General features: G+C 54.6%; 1 protein-coding gene across 5 annotated transcripts in view; it reads left to right on the plus strand.

The window, feature by feature from the left end:
• The window catches only part of GSE1 (Gse1 coiled-coil protein), a 468526-nt gene that overhangs the window by 445073 nt on the left and 4716 nt on the right, over positions 1–18737 (plus strand). For 2 of the 5 annotated variants that reach the window (XM_066243245.1, XM_066243249.1), the window contains 12 exons: positions 2003–2178; positions 2656–2853; positions 3507–3698; positions 4106–4428; positions 4866–5190; positions 7863–8476; positions 9693–9805; positions 10111–10381; positions 11880–11993; positions 12788–13159; positions 13745–14023; positions 18597–18700. In XM_066243245.1, coding sequence (XP_066099342.1) covers positions 2003–2178; positions 2656–2853; positions 3507–3698; positions 4106–4428; positions 4866–5190; positions 7863–8476; positions 9693–9805; positions 10111–10381; positions 11880–11993; positions 12788–13159; positions 13745–14023; positions 18597–18700 — 3081 coding nt within the window. The remainder of the gene's footprint in view (positions 1–2002; positions 2179–2655; positions 2854–3506; positions 3699–4105; positions 4429–4865; positions 5191–7862; positions 8477–9692; positions 9806–10110; positions 10382–11879; positions 11994–12787; positions 13160–13744; positions 14024–18596; positions 18701–18737) is intronic. The other 3 variants (XM_066243247.1, XM_066243246.1, XM_066243248.1) reach the window with 3 other exon arrangements.

The following is an 18737-nucleotide window of genomic DNA, read 5'->3' on the forward strand; positions in this document are numbered from 1 at the left end:
GGGGCTCTGTCAGCACGTGGGAAGGGAACAGATGTTGCTGCTCATTAGAAATTCCAATCAGCGGCCTGTCTCCTTCAATTAATTACTGCTGATGTGTCTTCTGGAGGGCTGAGGTGGCACAGCGGCTGCCTGGCCAGGACGTGTTTGGTGAACATGTCTGATGGATGGATGTGTCCTATTCTGTGAGCCTCAGCCCTCTTGTCAGTGGCTGGCTCCGCGGTGTCCTGTCAGCCAGGGTGAAGTCGGACGGGCAGCCAGAGCTGGTGGTCCGTCTCTCACTACCCACACGCGGAGCTGGGTGAACCGGGTGCTCTGCCTCTGATGAAGGCCGTCAGCGGAGCAGGGACAGCAGCAGCTGGAGGACAGGGAGCCAGGCGTCTCCTTGGGCTCAGGCCTCAGCCCCAGGGCCTGGCCCCAGGTCCAGGCATTCCACCATGTGTGTAGTGGTCATTCCTGGACATGCTCCTCAGCTTGCCAGTTCCATGAGACAGCCACGGGCTCGCTTGTTTTGGGGGATGTTTAGTGTTTTGTGGCACGTGGAAGCACCATGGATTTGGGGTAGTCGGAATGGGGCTTGTCCCTGGGAGCACCGCCTGCCTGCTCCAAGCTCTGGTCTGATCAGTAGTGGTCAGACGTGACATTGTGCAGATCTGGCCAAGGGAAGGCAGGGCTGGCTCAGAACCTCGGGCTCGGGAGTAGGAGGCCACTGCTCAGGATAGGCCTAGAGTGCAGGCCGAGGGGGGCTGTCACAGTGAGGGAGCCTGCCAGGGTGGCCGCTGCTCCAGAATCCAGAGTGAGAGCCTCTGACTGCACTTGGTGCTCTCTGAGCAGCTCCCTTTCAGCCACACGAATGACAGGGACAGTCAGAACTTTCCAGTGGTGTGATTTCTTGGAGCTGGGCACTTTTTATTTTTTTTTAATTGATTTCAGGGGGAGGGAGAGAGACAGGAACATTGAGTTGCCCCACACACACACACACATATGTCCTGATCAGGAATCGAACCAGCAACCTTTGCACTTTGGGACAAAGCTCTGACCACTAAGCAATCTGGCCAGGGCGGGGCTGGACACTTCTGTGGACAAGCTTGGAGAATGTCCCTTGGTGTAGTTGGGGGGCTCTTCCTTCATGCCTTGGGCCAACCCCTTCTCTGGGTCCTTGGGCTCCACCTCCCTGTCCAGGCCCAAGATCACTCACTGTCCAGGAGAGGTGTGGCCACAGGCCACGCCATCTCTACCCCAGTGTGTGTGAAGGTCTGCCCAAGCGAGTCTGACTAGTCCACGTCCCCCTGCGGCTCTGGCTGGTGCCAGGGACACCCCAGGGGTTGGCTGGGGGCAGACCAGAGTATGTTGAGCCCCTGGGGCAATGCCAGCTCCTTGAGGCTGAGTCATTCTGTGAGCGCCACAGTCAAGGTATCTGTGATGCAGCTGTCAGCACAGTTGTGGCCTTGGCCCCTGGGGATGCCCTTGAGCATCTGGAGATGAGTGGGCGGGCCCCATGTCTCTGTTCCGCCCTGCTGCACAGAGCTGGCTTCTGGGGGTGGGGGAGGGCTATGCTGGGGCCTTCGGCATCTAACTCTTCAGCCTTGGGTTCAGAGCTAATGTGATCTTGTGAGAAATCTATGCTGGAAGGGTTTGGGTGTTTGTGTGGGTGGGGAGCCCCTGCTCTCTGCTGCGTCCTCTCACGGGTTCTTGGCTTGGTGAACCCAGTGATTCTAGAGGGAGGCTGTGTCTTTCCCTGTTGTCCCCAGAAGGGAACGGCCCTCAGGTGCGTTTCAGTCCAGACCTGTCCCTCACAGGGACCCTGTTTCCCTTTCTCATGTGGTTCTGCCTCCCCCGGCACGTCCCCCAGGTTTGGGTAGAAAACCTTAAGGAAAGGACATTTCTAGAACATGCACTAAACCTGTGGTTTTCCTGTGAGTCTGGAGGAAGAATGTCCCATCCTGTGGGCAGCCCTCTTTTGCCCATGCTGCCCCTCCCCTGACCCACTGCTCTCTGTCACCAGCAGGACACCAGCTCTCGGGGCAGCAGCAGCGGTCGGGAACGCCTCATCGTGGAGCCTCCGCTGCCCCAGGAGAAGGCGGGGGGCCCAGCCATCCCCTCCCACCTGCTCAGCACCCCTTATCCCTTCGGCATTTCCCCCAGCTCAGTCGTGCAAGACTCCCGATTCCCACCGCTCAAGTAAGTTTATAGATCGACGGCCACGAGTACTCGGGGTCTGGGTCCCTGGGGCCGAGCCGGCAGCCTGGAGGTTGCACCAGCTGAGGCTAAAGGCCGCCAGATGGTGGCTCAGCCCTCGGCCCGCGGCCCCATCTGTGCCTGCTGTCCGTTTCCATGCTGTGATGATTGCTGGCTCTCCCATTCTGCCCAAACCCTGTCCTGGTTCCTGGGGTGAGGGGTCCCTCCGGGCTGCAGATAGCAAGCATGTGCCTGCTGGTGAGGACAGAGAGGGGTCAAGCAGGCGAGGAGCAGCAGCCACCCGCCTCTGTGCGCTGGGCCTTCTGCCATCACCGGCATCTCGTTAGTGAGAACCGAAACCTGTCCCCGGAGGCTCGTCCTTCCGAGGGAGGTGAGGGCGGGGAGTGTGGGGAGGCTGACCCAGTTCCCATCCTGGAGCAGGCGCTCTGCTCACCTCCGATTCTTCGTCCCTGCCTGCAGCCTCCAGCGGCCTGTGCACCATGTGGTGCCCCCCAGCACGGTGACCGAGGACTACCTGAGGAGCTTCCGGCCCTACCACACCACCGAGGACCTTCGCATGTCCTCCCTACCTCCCCTCGGCCTGGACCCAGCCACTGCCGCAGCCTACTATCACCCCAGCTACCTGGCCCCGCACCCCTTCCCCCACCCGGCCTTCAGGTGAGTTGTCCAAGACCTCCCTCCACCGTCCCCACTGAGTCACCAGGGCCATTGCCCCACAGGCCCTCATGCTCAGGTGCTAGTCTGCTGGTGGCAGAATGGGACCTGGCCAGGAATGTGTTTCTCATGTCTTGGGGGCCAGACTCCCAGTTAGAGCCTGGAGCAGCCCCCCAACCTTCCAGATTAGCCAGTAGGGGTTTGTCCTGGTAGAAGTGGCCCTGTCTGAGCTGCCATTTCCCCATTCTCTCCCTTCTCTCCCTTTGGTGCTGGCTCCACTGGAAGCACAGAGCTAGCGATGATCAGAGCACCAGGTGTTAGGTACCTAGGAGGGACTCCTTTGCTGTGTAAGCACCCCAGTGGAAATGTGTGTGGTCACTGCTCTGGCTAGGAGCTTCCTGAATCCGAGCCTGATGGGGCTGCAGTTACAGTGTGGGCTGCTGCTCCCATGGGGGCTGCTGATCCGACCCAGAAAGGTGCTGGCCTGGTTGAGCCTTGGGGTGGCAGGCAGGGCCTTGGACTCCCGAGCTGTTGGCATCAAGGGGCTCTGGGGCTGGCCGTGGATGTGGACTCGACCCGGCCCTTGTGGATGCTGAAGGACCAGGTCCTGCCTCTTTTCCTTTAACTTTGGTGTTCACTGACTTGTCTTGGCACAGGATGGATGACTCCTATTGCCTGTCCGCCCTGCGGTCCCCCTTCTACCCCATCCCCACCCCCGGCTCCCTGCCTCCGCTGCACCCGTCGGCCATGCATCTTCACCTCTCCGGGGTCCGCTATCCCCCCGAGCTGTCCCACTCGTCCCTGGCGGCGCTGCACTCGGAGCGGATGTCCAGCCTCAGTGCCGAGAGGTAAGTGACGTCCCAGGCTGGCACCCTCTGGTCGCCAGGCCCCCGTGGCAGAGCAGAGGAAAGCCTGGCTGGGGCCTGGCTTCCCCACTTGGTGGTTGGTTGGCTCCTCAGCCACTCCTTGTCCTCAGTGTCCTCGCCTGTCAATGGGACTGTGACAGCTAATGCTCCTTGGTGGCTGTTGGGATCACCACCTTCTGGCATGGACTTTCAGCAAGGCTTCGAGTTAATACACAGCTTGTAGCTAACAGACTTCGGGTTTCTAATGCCCGTCACTACTCGGGCTAGAGTGCTGGGGCCACGCAGCCCTTGGGGGTGGCTGCCAGTCCCTCTCTTCCGGGCATTCTCGCTGGCGGGCTGTCTCTGACCCCCTCCCAGGGGAACTCAGGCTCCCTTCCCACCCCCCACAGGCTGCAGATGGACGAGGAGCTGCGCAGGGAGCGGGAGCGCGAGCGGGAGCGGGAACGGGAAGCTGACCGGGAGCGGGAGAAGGAGCGGGAGCGCGAGCGGGAGAAGGAGCGGGAGCGGGAGAAGGAGCTGGAGCGTGAGCGGGAGAAGGAGCGGGAGCGGGAGCTGGAGCGCCAGCGGGAGCAGCGGGCCCGCGAGAAGGAGCAGCTGGCTGCCAAGGCGCTGGAGCCGGCCTTCCTGCCGGTGGCGGAGCTGCACGGGCTGCGTGGCCATGCCACGGAGGAGCGGGCCAAACCCTCGGAGCAGCTGACCCCGACCCGAGCAGGTACCCGGGTGGGAGAGCCGGAGGGGCAGACCTTGGCCCCGGGGTGCGCTGGCTGCAGGGGTGATCGGCATGGGTCCGACAGTTCTTTTAGGTGTACATGTCTAACTTTTAATAATAAGGGTTTATTTATTAACAACCAGCTTGCATGATTCCTGAAAGCATGACCGTGTGTTCTTGTGAGCTAGCGCGTGCCTGCCGGGCACCCCACTGCAGCTCGGTTGGCCCTGGGCTGGGCGGGGCAGCACCTGCCAGTGGCCGTATTTCCCCTGGGACAAGGCTTGTTTCCTGAAAGCATCCATGAGGCTCTTCTGGTTGTCTTGGTCCAGGCTGTGTGGTGGCGTGCTCTGTGGACAGTCGGGCAAGAAAGGAGGCAGGAGCGAGCTGGGCCTGCCCTGCTGGGCTCCTGCTGTGACATGATGGCCTTTCTCCCCCCACAGAGAAGCTGAAGGACGCGGGCCTGCAGGTGCCCAAGCCCGTGCAGCACCCCTTGCACCCGGCCCCGGCCCCCCATCACACCATGCCCAGCCTTCTCTCCAACCATGGCATCTTCTCTCTGCCGGGCAGCAGCGCCGCCACGGCCCTGCTCATCCAGCGCACCAACGAGGAGGAGAAGTGGCTGGCGCGGCAGCGGCGGCTGCGGCAGGAGAAGGAAGACCGGCAGTCGCAGGTGTCGGAGTTTCGGCAGCAGGTGTTGGAGCAGCACCTGGATATGGGCCGGCCCCTGGTGCCCACGGAGCCCGAGCACAGGCCGGAGAGCGCCAGGTAGGGCTCGCCGGGTCGGGGTGTGGTGGGAAGGTTTGTTTTTAGTCGGCCTACATTTATTGAGCGCCTGTGGTTTGCCCAGCATCCCGCTAAATGTCTTCACTTACTGCGTTTCGTCTTCGTGTTCTAACTACCGTTTGCCCGTGAGTAAATGGACTCTGAGGAGGGAGAGGAGGTGCTCAGAGGCACCCTCTCCCTGAGGAACAGCGCCCACCAAGCCACTGTCCAGAACCAGGTCCCTGTCCATGCAGCCCCGCTGTGTGTCCAGGGGACACGCGTAACGGGAAGAGACGGAGGAGAGCAGCTTTGGTTGATCATCGGGTCTGTTCTATTCTTTCGCTCTTTTTCTGGTTCCAAGCCCAAACTTTAATGGGAAAGGAACTGCCTTTAATTTTTATTTAAGTAAAAAGTTAACTTGATTGCTTTTCTAATGAGACATACACCCACTCCCTGGCCCCACTATGACAGCGTTCCCCGGGAGGCGCTTGGCCCCGGTGCCCCCTTCTCACAGCAGCTTCCTGGGCCTCCCTGCTTCCACTTGTTGGTCTGGCCATCCTCTGTCGTCCTTCTCCTCCCTTCCCATCTCGCCAGGGCTCATTCCGAAGGGCTGGTCTGACTCCCTCGGCCAAAGTGAGTGGAGAGCCCGGCCAGACCCCCAGAGCTCTGTCTGGGCCAGGCTTGGGGACCTGGCGACACCAGACACTGCTTACCTTCTCTGGGCCTCAGTTTCCTCAGCAGTGCACAAAGGAGGCTGAACAGGAAGATTTCTGAGTGTCTTTCCAGCTCTTGATGTACATCGTGCTGTTCCAGGGAAGATGTACTCGGGTGTCTGAGCCTTTTACATGTCCACTTGCTCCGTCCCTCCCTCCCCCCCCAGCTTTGGGCTGACTGATGGGTTTCCTGCTGTGTCCTTGGCAACTTGGACGTGACTGGAAGTGAACTAGAGGCAGGCCCCCTGTGTGGGTCTTCCGCAGCCTCAGGCCTGCTCTCTGCTGCTCACTGTCCCTCTGCTTCTCTGGGCCCACCCTGAGGCCACACAGAGGCTTGGTCTTAACTGCTTGTGAGCTGTTCTCTGCTCCTCTGACTCCCCTCCTGCCCAGGGGACTGGGAGAGCAGCCAGCGCAAGTCCACATCGGATCGAATCTGGAGCTCTGGTTCCCTCGGGCGTCCTCCTCAGCTCAGGGCCCCACATCCTGGGGCAGCTGTCCGGGCTCCAGCAGGATGGCCTCCACCTCAGGGCCTAGCAGCCCTGGGCAGGCCTGCGATGTGGAGGGGAAGTGACTGCCAGCCCTCACCTGGCCTCGGTGGCCCCCATGAGAGGAGCAGGTGGCACAGTCAGGCTTATGGCAGTGTGAATCTGACGTTCTGATTGGCCCTTGTGCTCCAAGCTAGAAAACCACAGCTTGGCCCTGGTGCTTGAAATATTTATTCTGCTAACGGGCTTTATTCCTTTGTTGTTTACTTAAGGGAACACAGCTTGCTGTGTGGTTCCCTTTTGTACTCTGCCGACCCGAGGTGGTGCGGCAGCAGCACGGTTATCTCCCAGCCCGAGTCCCGTCCAGGAAAACGAGGAGGAGGTTTGGTGGCTGTGGTTAAATGTCTCCTTCCTTGGCCGGGCATGGAGAGGCCCGAGAGCCTGATCACGTAGCCGCATGCCCTCTGCTTCTTCTGCTCCCATCCCCTCAGACCTTGCCCTGGTCATCTGGGCAGCACGGGGCTTCTCCTAAAAAATAAATAACTAATAGATACACTTTGGAAGAAATAACACTCAGATAGCCTTTTGTTGAATCTTGTTTGAAATGCACTATGGAAAGAATTGTTTAGGAGGACTGCATGGCAGAGCTGCTGGTCTGTTGGACCCCAGCTACTGCTTTGGGGCCACGTGGGGCTACTGCAGTTCCGGTGGGAACCACTGGGGGTCAGCAGTAGCACAAGCCTCCCCTGGCTGTGAGGGTGTCTCCTGTGTCACTGGGCTGGGCATGCCCTGGGAGTTGGTCTGTCTTGCTGCAGTCTACAAAAACAGCGGGAAGAGAGTTCTTATGGCCACCTTGAAGGCAGCCGGCCTGCCCTGTTAATCTGCACATTGCTTGGCATATTTGGAGGTGGGCACCAGTGGCAGGGTCACCCCTTCGGCGCCAGAGTCTTTATTCTCTATGTAATTGGATTCCTGTGGAAAACAAAGGTGAGGGTCTGTCTCGACAGGAGTCCATGGTGATTCAGGAACTGTGGAGTAGAAGGAGCTAATGCTAGGTTTTGGGTGAGAAACCAGATTGAAAGGAGGTGTGGCGTGGACCTGACACCGACGTCTCTGTGCCCTCAGCGAGCAGTGTCCACCTCCCCATTCTCTGTGACTTCTCAAAAGTAGGTCTACGCACATTTGCCTTGAGTTGTTCGAAGAGGAAGTGAAATGGCCAGTACTCGGGTGAGGATTGGAAGCTGTGTTCTTCCTTCCAGCCCCTGGTCAAGTGGCTTAGAGAAGGAGGCTTTTACACGCACGCACGAGTGCGCGCACACACACACACACACAAACACACTCCACCCCCCAGAGCCTGGCCCTCGAAGGGGGCTCCCATCTGGGCCATCTTTCAAGCTGCCTCTTACACCCGGGCCCTGGTGGGTGGCTGGCATGCCCATTCTCTCATGACTGATGGCTTGGTCTGCTCACTCCCTAGGCCGGGACCAAACCGTCATGAGCCGGGCAGCCGAGATCCCCCGCAGCACTTTGGCGGGCCCCCGCCCCTCATCTCGCCCAAGCCCCAGCACCACTCCGTTCCCACAGCCCTCTGGAACCCGGTGTCCCTGATGGACAGCACCCTGGAGACACGGCGGGCCCCCGAGAGCCACCCTCTGCACAGTCACCCCGCCCCGTTTGAGCCCAGCCGCCAGGCGGCTGTCCCGCTGGTGAAGGTGGAACGGGTCTACTGCCCAGAAAAGGTGGAGGAGGGGCCCCGGAAGCGCGAGGCCACCCCCCTGGACAAGTACCAGCCGCCACCACGGGAGGCAGGGAGCCTGGAGCACCAGGCCTTTCCTCACGGGTCTGGGCCCTTCCTGGCTGAGCTCGAGAAGTCCACCCAGACCATCTTGGGCCAGCCGCGGCCCTCCCTCACCCAGCCACCCTCCTTTGGGGAACTCACTGGACCCCTGAAGCCAGGCTCGCCCTACCGGCCCCCAGCGCCAAGGGTGTCCGACCCCGCCTACATCTATGATGAGTTCCTGCAGCAGCGCCGGAGGCTGGTCAGCAAGCTGGACCTGGAGGAGCGCAGGCGGCGAGAGGCCCAGGAGAAAGGTCCGGTCTCCCTGGGTGGCCCCTGACCTCCCGGGACTGGGGAGCAGTAGTGCTAGCCACTTGGCCCCCCTGCCACCCCTGCTTCCCGCTCTGGGGTTTTAGCAGCTCCAGGGAGCAAAGGTCACCATCATCTGTGTAGCTACCCAAAACCTCTGCTAAGGAGATAGACCTGGAGCCCTTGCCTGTCTTGCCAAAACACAGGTTATCCCAAAAAGCCAAATCAAAGACTGTTAAGACGGTTCCACAGAAATGCATGATTAATAAATGATGTACAGAGGCTAATGAGACAGTTTTAAATATTAATAATGCAGCATAACAGGGGAGGAGGCTATTGAGAGATGGCCTGGGCCCAGCAGGAGCCTCGTATAGGAAGCTGTAGGCAAACGGGCCTGCGCAAGGGCGGGAGATCTGGCCTCCTTTTCCCTGCTCCTAGGGGTGGGGTGCTCAGTTCCCCCAAAGAGCCAAGAAGAACAGGTAAGCAGGCCCAGGGTGAGAACGAGAGTCCACACCTGCATCCCCCAGGAGGGATCGGGGCCCCAGACCAGTTTCTTTCCTGTTGAAAACTGGATCTTGCTTGGTATTGAATTCAGTCTCTTAGCTGGAATCTAGGGCCAAGACCAGGTCTTCCCTGGTTGTTGGTCTAGGCTAGATTTAGGACCCAAGAAGGACTTTCTCCTTCATTCATCTTGTAAAGGAAGAGTGGGGAGCCCCTGGTGCCCTTGGGCGCAGGGATTCTGCTATTGTTCTCTGCACACTGAGTTTGCATCCATGCGCTGTGCCTTTGAGACAATGGGGATCTGAGTGTGCCTTTCTCCTCCCGGGTAATGGACCCAGATGGCCACAGCAGGAGTGAGCGGATGTGCACAGTCTTGGGTTGCCATGGACACAGCCCTGGGCCTGTGTGACGAATGGTCCCCTGTTGGGGATCTGTGTCAGCCCAGGGACAGCCTGGCCACTTAGGGGCTATGAGTCCAAGCCAAGCCTGGTGCCTGCCTCCTGCCCCCGCCTGCCTTCCCTGAAAAAGTTCTAGGACTGGGGTTAATGTACATTTCTACCTGGGTTGAAAGGAATTCAGGTTTTGGGGTACTCAAGGGGCCAGCAGGGCCTGGCCTGATGGGAGGGTCTACACACAGATCACAGGGATGCCTGCCCCATGTCCATCCACTGGAGAACTGAGTCTTCTTGCCCAGCTAAGTACATCTGTTCTTGTCATCAGGATACTACTACGATCTGGATGATTCTTACGACGAGAGTGACGAAGAGGAGGTCAGGGCCCACCTCCGCTGTGTGGCCGAGCAGCCACCCCTCAAACTGGATACATCCTCCGAGGTATCTGGGGTCTCATCACTGCTGTGCTAGGCTATGGGCTGGGCTTCTAGGGTCCACATCGGTGCCTGCCTGTTGGCTTTCTGACTCTCCCAATAGAACTCACATGTATTAGTGTCTCCCTGCACTCCCCCAGTCTCCACTGACTGCAGTGTCTGGGCATGCTGCCAGGGCCCGCCTCCTCGGAGGCCCAGCATAGAGTTAGCCACAGTACACGGGCTTCAGGGACCCCAGGAGGGACCCCTGGGACAGTGGAATCACACCACTGCTGGTGGTTTCAAACTCATTTGTTTTCTTTCCCAATCTAGAAGCTAGAGTTTTTGCAACTTTTTGGCTTGACCACCCAACAGCAGAAGGAGGAATTGCTGACCCAGAAGCGGAGGAAGCGGCGGCGGATGCTGAGAGAGAGAAGCCCATCGCCCCCGATGATTCAGAACAAGCGGCAGACACCCTCGCCGAGACTGGCCCTGTTCACCCGCTATAGTCCTGATGAGATGAACAACAGCCCCAACTTTGAAGAGAAGAAGAAGTTCCTGACCATCTTCAACCTGACCCACATCAGTGCTGAGAAGAGAAAAGGTAGGGCCTTGCCTGGGCCTTTTGGGGACGGGGCTTACCAGGGGCTTCTGAAGAAGCAAGTGGATATCCTCATAGTCTCCTGGGGATATCCGGGACCGTGGTCCAGGTGGAATCTGAAAACGCTTCAGCCCCGGGGCTCTCTTAACGCCTTTTGGCTCCTCAAGGAAGCAGGAGCCCCTCTGCTCTTGCAAACCTGCCCCAGTATCTCTGCCTTCTTCCATCTGAAACTCACATTGTCCCATTCAAAGCCTGTTTTCTTTTGTTTCATCCGGAATGGAAAAGAAGACCTGTTGGTGTTTGTTCTGTGTGTAAAGCTGCTCTTGTCACTTGAGACGGTGGATTCAGTGACCCTCCTGTGCACAAGGCATAGGAGTACCCTCCTGTGGCAAAGCACTCCAGGCCTTTCTTCTTGCTGGGCCGCTGACATGGCCCACTGGGCTTTGTTCTGATGGCAGGAGTTTTGGGTCATCTGTGGCTGCCGGGCAGAGCCAACACATTGTGGGTAGACAGCTTGTCTTGGAAAGATGCTTCCAGATCGGCCATATTAGAGCTGACATTGTGGGCTAGAAGACATGGTGTGGGCCGAACACTTTCTGGGGATGTCGCTTCCTTGGTCTGCCCCACACGCTCACCTAGTGCCAGGATATTGATTCACTTGAGAACTTCATCTGTCTGGGGTGCTCATTTGCCCACTTTCAAGTCCCCCTTGCTGACACTTGGTCACCTTTCTCTGAGAGGAAATCAAAAGGAAAGCAAAAGTGGGTACTGGTCATTTCGTTGCTTCTACTGACTTTGTTATTGGAGTGTAGCATTTTACTTTTTGGCTTACTAGCTGGGATTCTTGTTTTCACTTTAGATGGGCAGTCACATGTTGACAACCAGAACAAGTCCCTGGGAAGCATGCATAGTGCTGTTCATAAAAAGTATCTTTTCGCCTGACTTAATTCCTAGAGGAAACCACCAGTGGTGTGGCATTTAAGTCTCAGCAAGAAGTGCCACTGCAACAGGAATTCGTGAAGTCGAACATCACAGGAGCCTGTTCCTTTTCAGCAAACGGCAGCCATCCTGGGAATTGGGCCTGTGCGCCAGGAGGAGGCGGGGGGTGCACCTGTGCTTCCAGAGGTGCTGTGTGGACCTTCAGGTTGCTTCCTGTGTGGAGGCCGACATTTTTGTCTTTTAAATAAGAATGCATCCTTAGAAGTCACCTTGCAAGATTATAGGTACCCCGTATTTCGTATAGTTGTCATCACCGTACACACACAGCTATTTTTGGAATACATCTGAAATGTTATGTAGTAAAAGCTGAGAGGATCCGGGCTCACTCTGACATGAAGGTTTTCTTCCTTTAAACACCACCTGTCCCCATGGTGCCTGCTTTGTGCTTCTCTTGGTTTAAAGGACTTGTACCTGCCAGTCACAGCCTGGGCTTGAATCCTGCTCCCCTTCCCTCTCAGAGTGATGCAACTGTCTTGTTAATCGTAGGCTGCTTTTCTCATAGACAAAGAGAAACTTGTTGAAATGCTCCATGCCATGAAGCAGAAGGCACTGTCAGCAGCAATGGCAGACTCACTCAGAAACTCTGCGAGGGACAGTCCTGCTGCCTCCCTGAGCGGTAAGGCCCAGGGCGGGAAGAACAACCCCACCTGCCCTGCCCAGGACTGTCCCATGGGCTGTCCAGGGTCAGAAGCGACTGCTCAAGGTCTTCATCACAGATCTTTCCTCCTGGAGACAGAATGTGCTTTTCTCCGTCTCTCATACAAGCTTCCTCCATGACTGTGAAGGATCTCCTTGGGACAGAACATAAGACTTGGAAGTCAGGACCCAGAGGTTTAAGGGGGAGGGTCCTGGCTTCTGTGGTTGTAGCCATTGTCCGGCAGTCCAGTGGTGGCCCAAGCCACCGAAGCTCTGCGTCCCGGGTCTCAGTACCACTGCCTTGGCTTTGCTGCTCCTGTCTGCCCTTACTGGCATTCTTCTCCTGTGTCTTTCTCATTCTGCTTTCCAGGCCTCTCCAACATCTGCCTTCACACCTTCTCTCTCCTGTGGCTTTGGTTATACCTTGCTGTGCTGCCGAATGGAGATCTTGTTGTCTAGCCCTGTTCTTAACTCCTAATGCAGTCTTTCTTGTCAAGGGTTGAGCTACATAACTTCCTACTTTTCAGATGACTTAAAGCAACTTGCTTCTTCCTTCAGATTCTTTTTCTTCCCAGATGCCTTCATGGGGCACCTTTCAAGGATGCACTCGATACCACACCCCGTCTTCAGACAACACAGTGCGCACTGCCATTCAATTAAATGGCCCCGGGTCTTGGCCCTTTGTACTAGGCCTTCATTAAATGTACGCTGTAGAGGTCAGGGTCCTCCTGGTCACTTGCAGCTAACATTTTCCTCGCTTTCTGTCTCTGAAAGAACCAGCCACACAGCCAGCCTCTCTGGATGTGGAAAAGCCTGTGGGTATTGCTGCTTCCCTGTCTGACGTCCCAAAGGCCACGGACTCTGGGAGACTGGAACAGCTCCGGCCACAGGAGCTATCGCGAGTCCAGGAGCCTACTCCTGCCAGTGGCGAGAAGGCCAGGCTAAATGAGGCCCCCGGGGGCAAGAAGAACCTGAGCATGCTGCATTACATCAGGGGCCCCACGCCCAAGGACATTCCCGTGCCACTGTCCCACAGCATCAACGGGAAGAGCAAGCCGTGGGAGCCCTTCATGGCAGAAGAGTTTGCACACCAGTTCCACGAGTCCGTGCTACAGTCCACCCAGAAGGCCCTGCAGAAGCACAAAGGTAAGGAGGCTGCCTCAGTCCACTCTGCTCGTGTTACTGCAGCACTGGCGAACGTTCACAGGTACCAGCAGTCACTCAGTAGCTGCCGTGGGCTTGAAGTTCCGCTCTGGAACTTCAGTGGGCACGAAGCACCTGGGGAGGTGGTTAGTTAGTGGCAGATTCTGCCTCAGCAGGTCTGGGGGTGGGGGGGAGCAAGAATCTCCATTTCTACCAGGTGCTTGAGTGATGCTGATGCCACCAGTCTGCAACCTCACCTGGAGAAAATTTAACATGATGCTGACTGAGTTGTAGTAGAAGGCCTTATTTAGTAAGGCCAGGTGAGGTACCTCTCTGGCAAAAATAGGACCCATGTATCCAACAGCTAAGGGTTCTCCCAGTGTCCTCCACACAGATTCCCCTGGAAATCTCCCCGTCCTCTAATACTAGGCTCGGTGTTTCACTGGGCCTGCTGAGCACGTTGTCACCGAATGGGTGCGCTAGCCCCACGTGAGAGCCCGATTGACTCGTCCTGCGTTTTGTTGGGAATCGCCGATGGTCTGAGAGCAGGGGCTGCTACATGACATTCCCGCCGTTTGTCCTCTGCAGGGAATGGAGCTGTGCTGTCTGCAGAGCAGAACCACAAAGTCGACACGTCCATCCACTACAACATTCCTGAGCTGCAGTCCTCGAGCCGCCTCCCTCTGCCCCAGCACAACGGGCAGCAGGAGCCCCCAGCCGTGAGGAAGGGTCCCCTCACACAAGAGATGGACCAGGACTCGGAAGAGGAAGAGGAGGAAGACGGAGAAGAGGATGATGAGGAACCCCCCAGGCGCAAGTGGCAAGGGATTGAGGCAATTTTTGAAGCTTACCAGGAACACATAGAAGGTACGAAGGGCTGATTGAAAAATAAAGAAAGTGCATGAGAGCTTAATAGACGGATCAGTGCAGGGTTTCACTGCTAGCATTGGGGACTGTTCCTTCGTGATAGCACGGGCAGAGCTTCTGAGGCACAACTAGATACTGAGTCTAGAAGGTGAATTTTCCTCAGTTGTTTTGCTCATTTCAAGAACTATTCCTCAGGCTTCTTCAGGTGCCCAGGCTTACTTGTAGTGGTAATTCCTCATGGACAAACTTGCGACCATTCTCACCAGAGAAATTTAAGTGCCAGGTATCTGTCCCACTTAGTGTGACAGCCCAGGGTCCTTGCTCTCTGTGCTGTCTTCCATTGCACTTCTCAGCCTTCTGTCAGTCCTGGCTCTCAGAGCTACATGCAAGGGTCCTGGGAAATGAAAAGCTTTTTCATTTAGCTGAGCCCCATGTAGCCAGGCCTGCTCACTGTGTGAGCCGGGGGCAGTTTCCCTCACAGGCTCTGCCGTGCTCCTGGAGTAGCGCTTTGTGCTGGGAGGATACTAGAATGTTTTATTCTCCACGTGGAGTGCACGCTCCACCCCTGCCTGGTGGAACACATCCTGGGGGAGCTCGGGCACGCACGTCCCTCCCACACTGGTCTAGTGTACCAGGTGGTGGGGCCACAGGCTTGGGTGCTGGTAGAATTTGGCATTGTCATTGTGCTCCTAGCACACCATCTTCCTTCTCTGCATCTCCCTTTCCGCGAGATGCCTGCAAAGGCTCCTTCTAGCGTAGACTGGGGTGCTGTGAGCTGGAGCAGGGAGCAGTGGCAGTGCCTAGCCTTTCCCTCCACAGTGAGCGAGCAGGTGGACCACTCACTGGGAAGGAACTCTGGAGCAGAGCACTGGTGGCGCGGAGCCCCGGCCCCTCTGCGCTCCCCGTCCTCACTGCACTGACAGCCCTGTTGGTTTGACACAAGTTGAGAAGTGCTAGCCACAACTAGCAAAACCTGGGCTGCCACCTCCTAATTAACTTACTGCCATATACTGAAAAAGTTTTATCAGGTCTTATTATGTTGTTGACATTATTAAATATAAACACTTTATTATGAAGATCATAATCACTTGAAATACTTTGAAAAGCCAGAGACAGACTAACAAAAGGGATAGCCAACCAGACAGAGTATCAACTCCTTCAGTTCACTTCCTTTATTTTAATGTCCATCACTTCTTTATTTTTTTAATTATTCTTACTTACTTATTCATTTTAGAGAAGAGAGAAAGAGATAGAGAGAGAGAGAAGGGTGGGAGGAGCAGGAAGTATCAACTCCCCATATGTGTCTTGACCAGGCAAGCCCAGGGTTTTGAACTGGTGACCTCAGTGTCCACTGCGCCACTACAGACCAGACTGTCCATCACTTCTTACATAGTATTCTTTAAGTACATACTTTTGTATCCAGAAGCAATATTTAGCATTATTTTTTACTTCATTGTAAGTAATATTAATGTGCAGCACCCCACCTGTGCCCAGGTCTCTGCATTGCTGTTTGCTCCGTCCGTTGGTGTCCTGGCCTGTCCCTGTGTCGCATATCTTTGCAGCTCTCCATTGTCTGCAGTAAGCCAGCCTGACTTGTTCTTCTCTCACAGCTCAGCTGTTCTTCGTCAGTGGCTTTCCCCCGTGAATTTTAGAGTTACCTTATTAATTCCCCCAAAAAATTCCTGTTAGGATTTTCAGTTATGTTGCATTTATAGATTTGGGGAGGATTAACATCTTCAATAGTGATGTTATTTCATTCATGAATATAGTAGTAAATTGTATTAAATAATTTTTGCTGATTTTTCTCCATGAGCAGTTTACTTTTTGTTGGCTTTTGTTTTTTTTTTGTTTTTTTTTTTATTTTATTTATTCATTTTAGGGAGGAGAGAGAAAGGGAGAGAGAGACAGAGAGAGAGAGAGAGAGGAGAAAGAGACAGAGAGAGGTGGGGAGGAGCTGGAAGCATCAACTCCCATATGTGCCTTGACCAGGCAAGCCCAGGGTTTCAAACCAGCGACCTCAGCATTTCCAGGTCGACGCTTTATCCAGTGCGCCACCACAGGTCAGGCCATTTTTTTACTTTTTTACAGAGACAGAGAGAAAGTCAGTGAGGGATAGACAAGGACAGACAGACAGGAACAGAGAGATGAGAAGCATCAATCATTAGTTTTTCGTTGCGCATTGTGACCTTAGTTGTTTATTGATGCTTTCTCATGTGCCTTGACCACAGGCCTTCAGCAGACAGTAACCCGTTGCTTGAGCCAGCAACCTTGGGTCTAAGCTGGTGAGCTTTTTGCTCAAACCAGATGAGCCCGCGCTCAAGCTGGCGACCTTGGGGTCTCGGACCTGGGTCCTCAGCATCCCAGTCTGACACTCTATCCACTGTGCCACCGCCTGGTCAGGCGCAGTTTACTTTTATTAGATTGTTTTAGATACCACTGTTATTGTGGATTTTTAATTTTTGTTATCCCATATTCCTTAATCAGACCTTTCACAGTTTAAGTTCAGTTCTTTCCTTTGAATGTTTAACTTTTCTTGGCATACCTTTAAGCCGTTGAATGGAGACAGTAAGGGCTCTTCTCTTGTGAAACTTTAGAAGTGGTCCATTAAAGCATCCTGTTTGCTGCTGAGCTAATGGTATGTGATTGTCGAAAGTTAACTAATGCATTTTCTATACCCATTGAGATGATTATCCTTTTTCACTTTGTGTGTGTGTGACAGAGACAGGAAGGGAGATGAGAAGCAGTAGTTGCATCACTTTAATTTTTCATTGATTGCCTTTCATATGTGCCTTGACCAGAGATCTCCCACTGAGCCAGTGACCCCTTGTTCAAGCTAGCAACCATGGGATCATGTTAACGATCCTGCGCTCAAGCTGGTGAGCCTGCGCTCCAGCCAGCAACCTCAGGGTTTCAAACGTGCGTCCTCAGTGTCCCAGGTTGGTGCTCTACCACACCACGGCCAGTCAGGCTCGCCTTTGTTTTCTAATGTTTCCTTTCTCCTTGCTGAATTTGACTTGTTAGTACTTTGAAGATTTTGTTTATTGATTTTAGAGGAGAAAGATAGAAAGAGGGCAGGAGCAGGAAGCATCAACTTGTAGTAGTTGTTTGTCATATGTACCTTGACCAGGCAAGTCTCCCAGGGTTTTGAACTGGCAACCTCAGCTTTCTAGGTTAGCACTTTCTTTCTTTTTTTAAGATTTTCTTTAATGAATTTTCAAAGAGAGAAGAGAGGCAGGAGTAGCCAGAAGTATCGACTCACAGTTGCTTCACTTCAGTTGTTCATTGCTTGCTTGTCGTATGTGCCTTAACTGGGCAAACCCAGTTTTGAACTGGCGACCTCAGTGTCCCAGGTCGACACTCTCCGCTATGCCACCACAGGCCAGGCAGTACTTTTAAGATTTTAAATGTTTTTGTAAGTGATCTTAGATGTTAATTTTATTGTGCTCTATTTTGCTATCATAGCTATTCTAGCTTCTATAAAATTAAGTCAAGTAGCCTTCCCCGGTTCATTCTCAGAAAACACTTCGTGTAAAGCAGAGGTTTAGCCTTGAAAGTTTAAAATCACTCTTCTATTAAAACTAGACCTGGAATCTTTTGGAAAGGATTTTATTTTACTAATTAAAACTCTACTTTAAATTTCTGAGTTTATAATTGCCATTTTTGTAGTAGCTTAAAAACTTTCAAGGTTAAGTTTTATATCGTTGAAAAATACCTTGGCCCTGTCCGGTTGGCTCAGAGGTAGACCATCATCATCCCAGTGTGTGGAAGTCCCAGGTCTGATTCCTGGTCAGAGCACACAGAAGTGACCATTTGCTTCTCGACCCCTCCCCTTCTTGTTTCTCTCTCTTCCGTGGGCGCTGAAGATGGCTCTGTGGTCTCTACCTCAGGCTCTAGGCAGAGCTTGGTTGCTAAGCAACTGAGCAATGCCCCAGATGGGCAGAACATCGTCCCCCTAGTAGGCTTGCTGGGTGGATACCAGTCAGGGTGCATGCAGGAGTCAGTCTCTCTGCCTCCCACTTAATAAAAAAAAAATAAGTAAAAGAAAAATGTATCTTAAGGCCATAAACTTACCATTGTGTGCGTGTGCGTGTCCGAACAGAGAGACAAACAGGAAGGGAGAGAGATGAGAAGCATCAATTCTTCATTGTAGCACCTTAGTTGTTCATTGATTACTTTCTCATATGTCCCTGGACTGGGGGCTACAGGAGAGCGAGTAATCCCTTGCTCAAGCCAGCGACCTTGGACTTCAAGCCGGTGACCTCAGGGTTTTGAACCTGGGTCCTCTGTGTCCCAGTCCAGTGCTCTATCCACTGCGCCACCTCCTACTCAGGCTGCTTCTTAATCTGTATCCCTTGAGTTGCCTTTTAATGCTTAATCCTTTGTCTTGTCTTGTATTCCACTGGACTGGATATAATTTAGTAACACTGATGTGTTTACCAGCTTGATACAAAGAGCTGGGAGCATTGTGGTCCAAAGTAGAGCACTGTGCTGGCTGCGTTAGAGAGGAAAAACAATCGCCAGGGCCTATGGCCCTTGTATACAGAAAATGTATCCCCATCGTTTGTCTTTTCAGAGCAAAATCTGGAGCGGCAAGTGTTACAGACACAGTGCAGACGGCTGGAGGCCCAGCACTACAGCCTCAGCCTCACAGCAGAGCAGCTCTCCCACAGCATGGCGGTGAGTCTTGGGATGCCACACATGGGAAAAGGAAAGG

Source organism: Saccopteryx bilineata, chromosome 9, assembly GCF_036850765.1.
Source record: "Saccopteryx bilineata isolate mSacBil1 chromosome 9, mSacBil1_pri_phased_curated, whole genome shotgun sequence".
NCBI classification, from domain to species: domain Eukaryota; kingdom Metazoa; phylum Chordata; class Mammalia; order Chiroptera; family Emballonuridae; genus Saccopteryx; species Saccopteryx bilineata.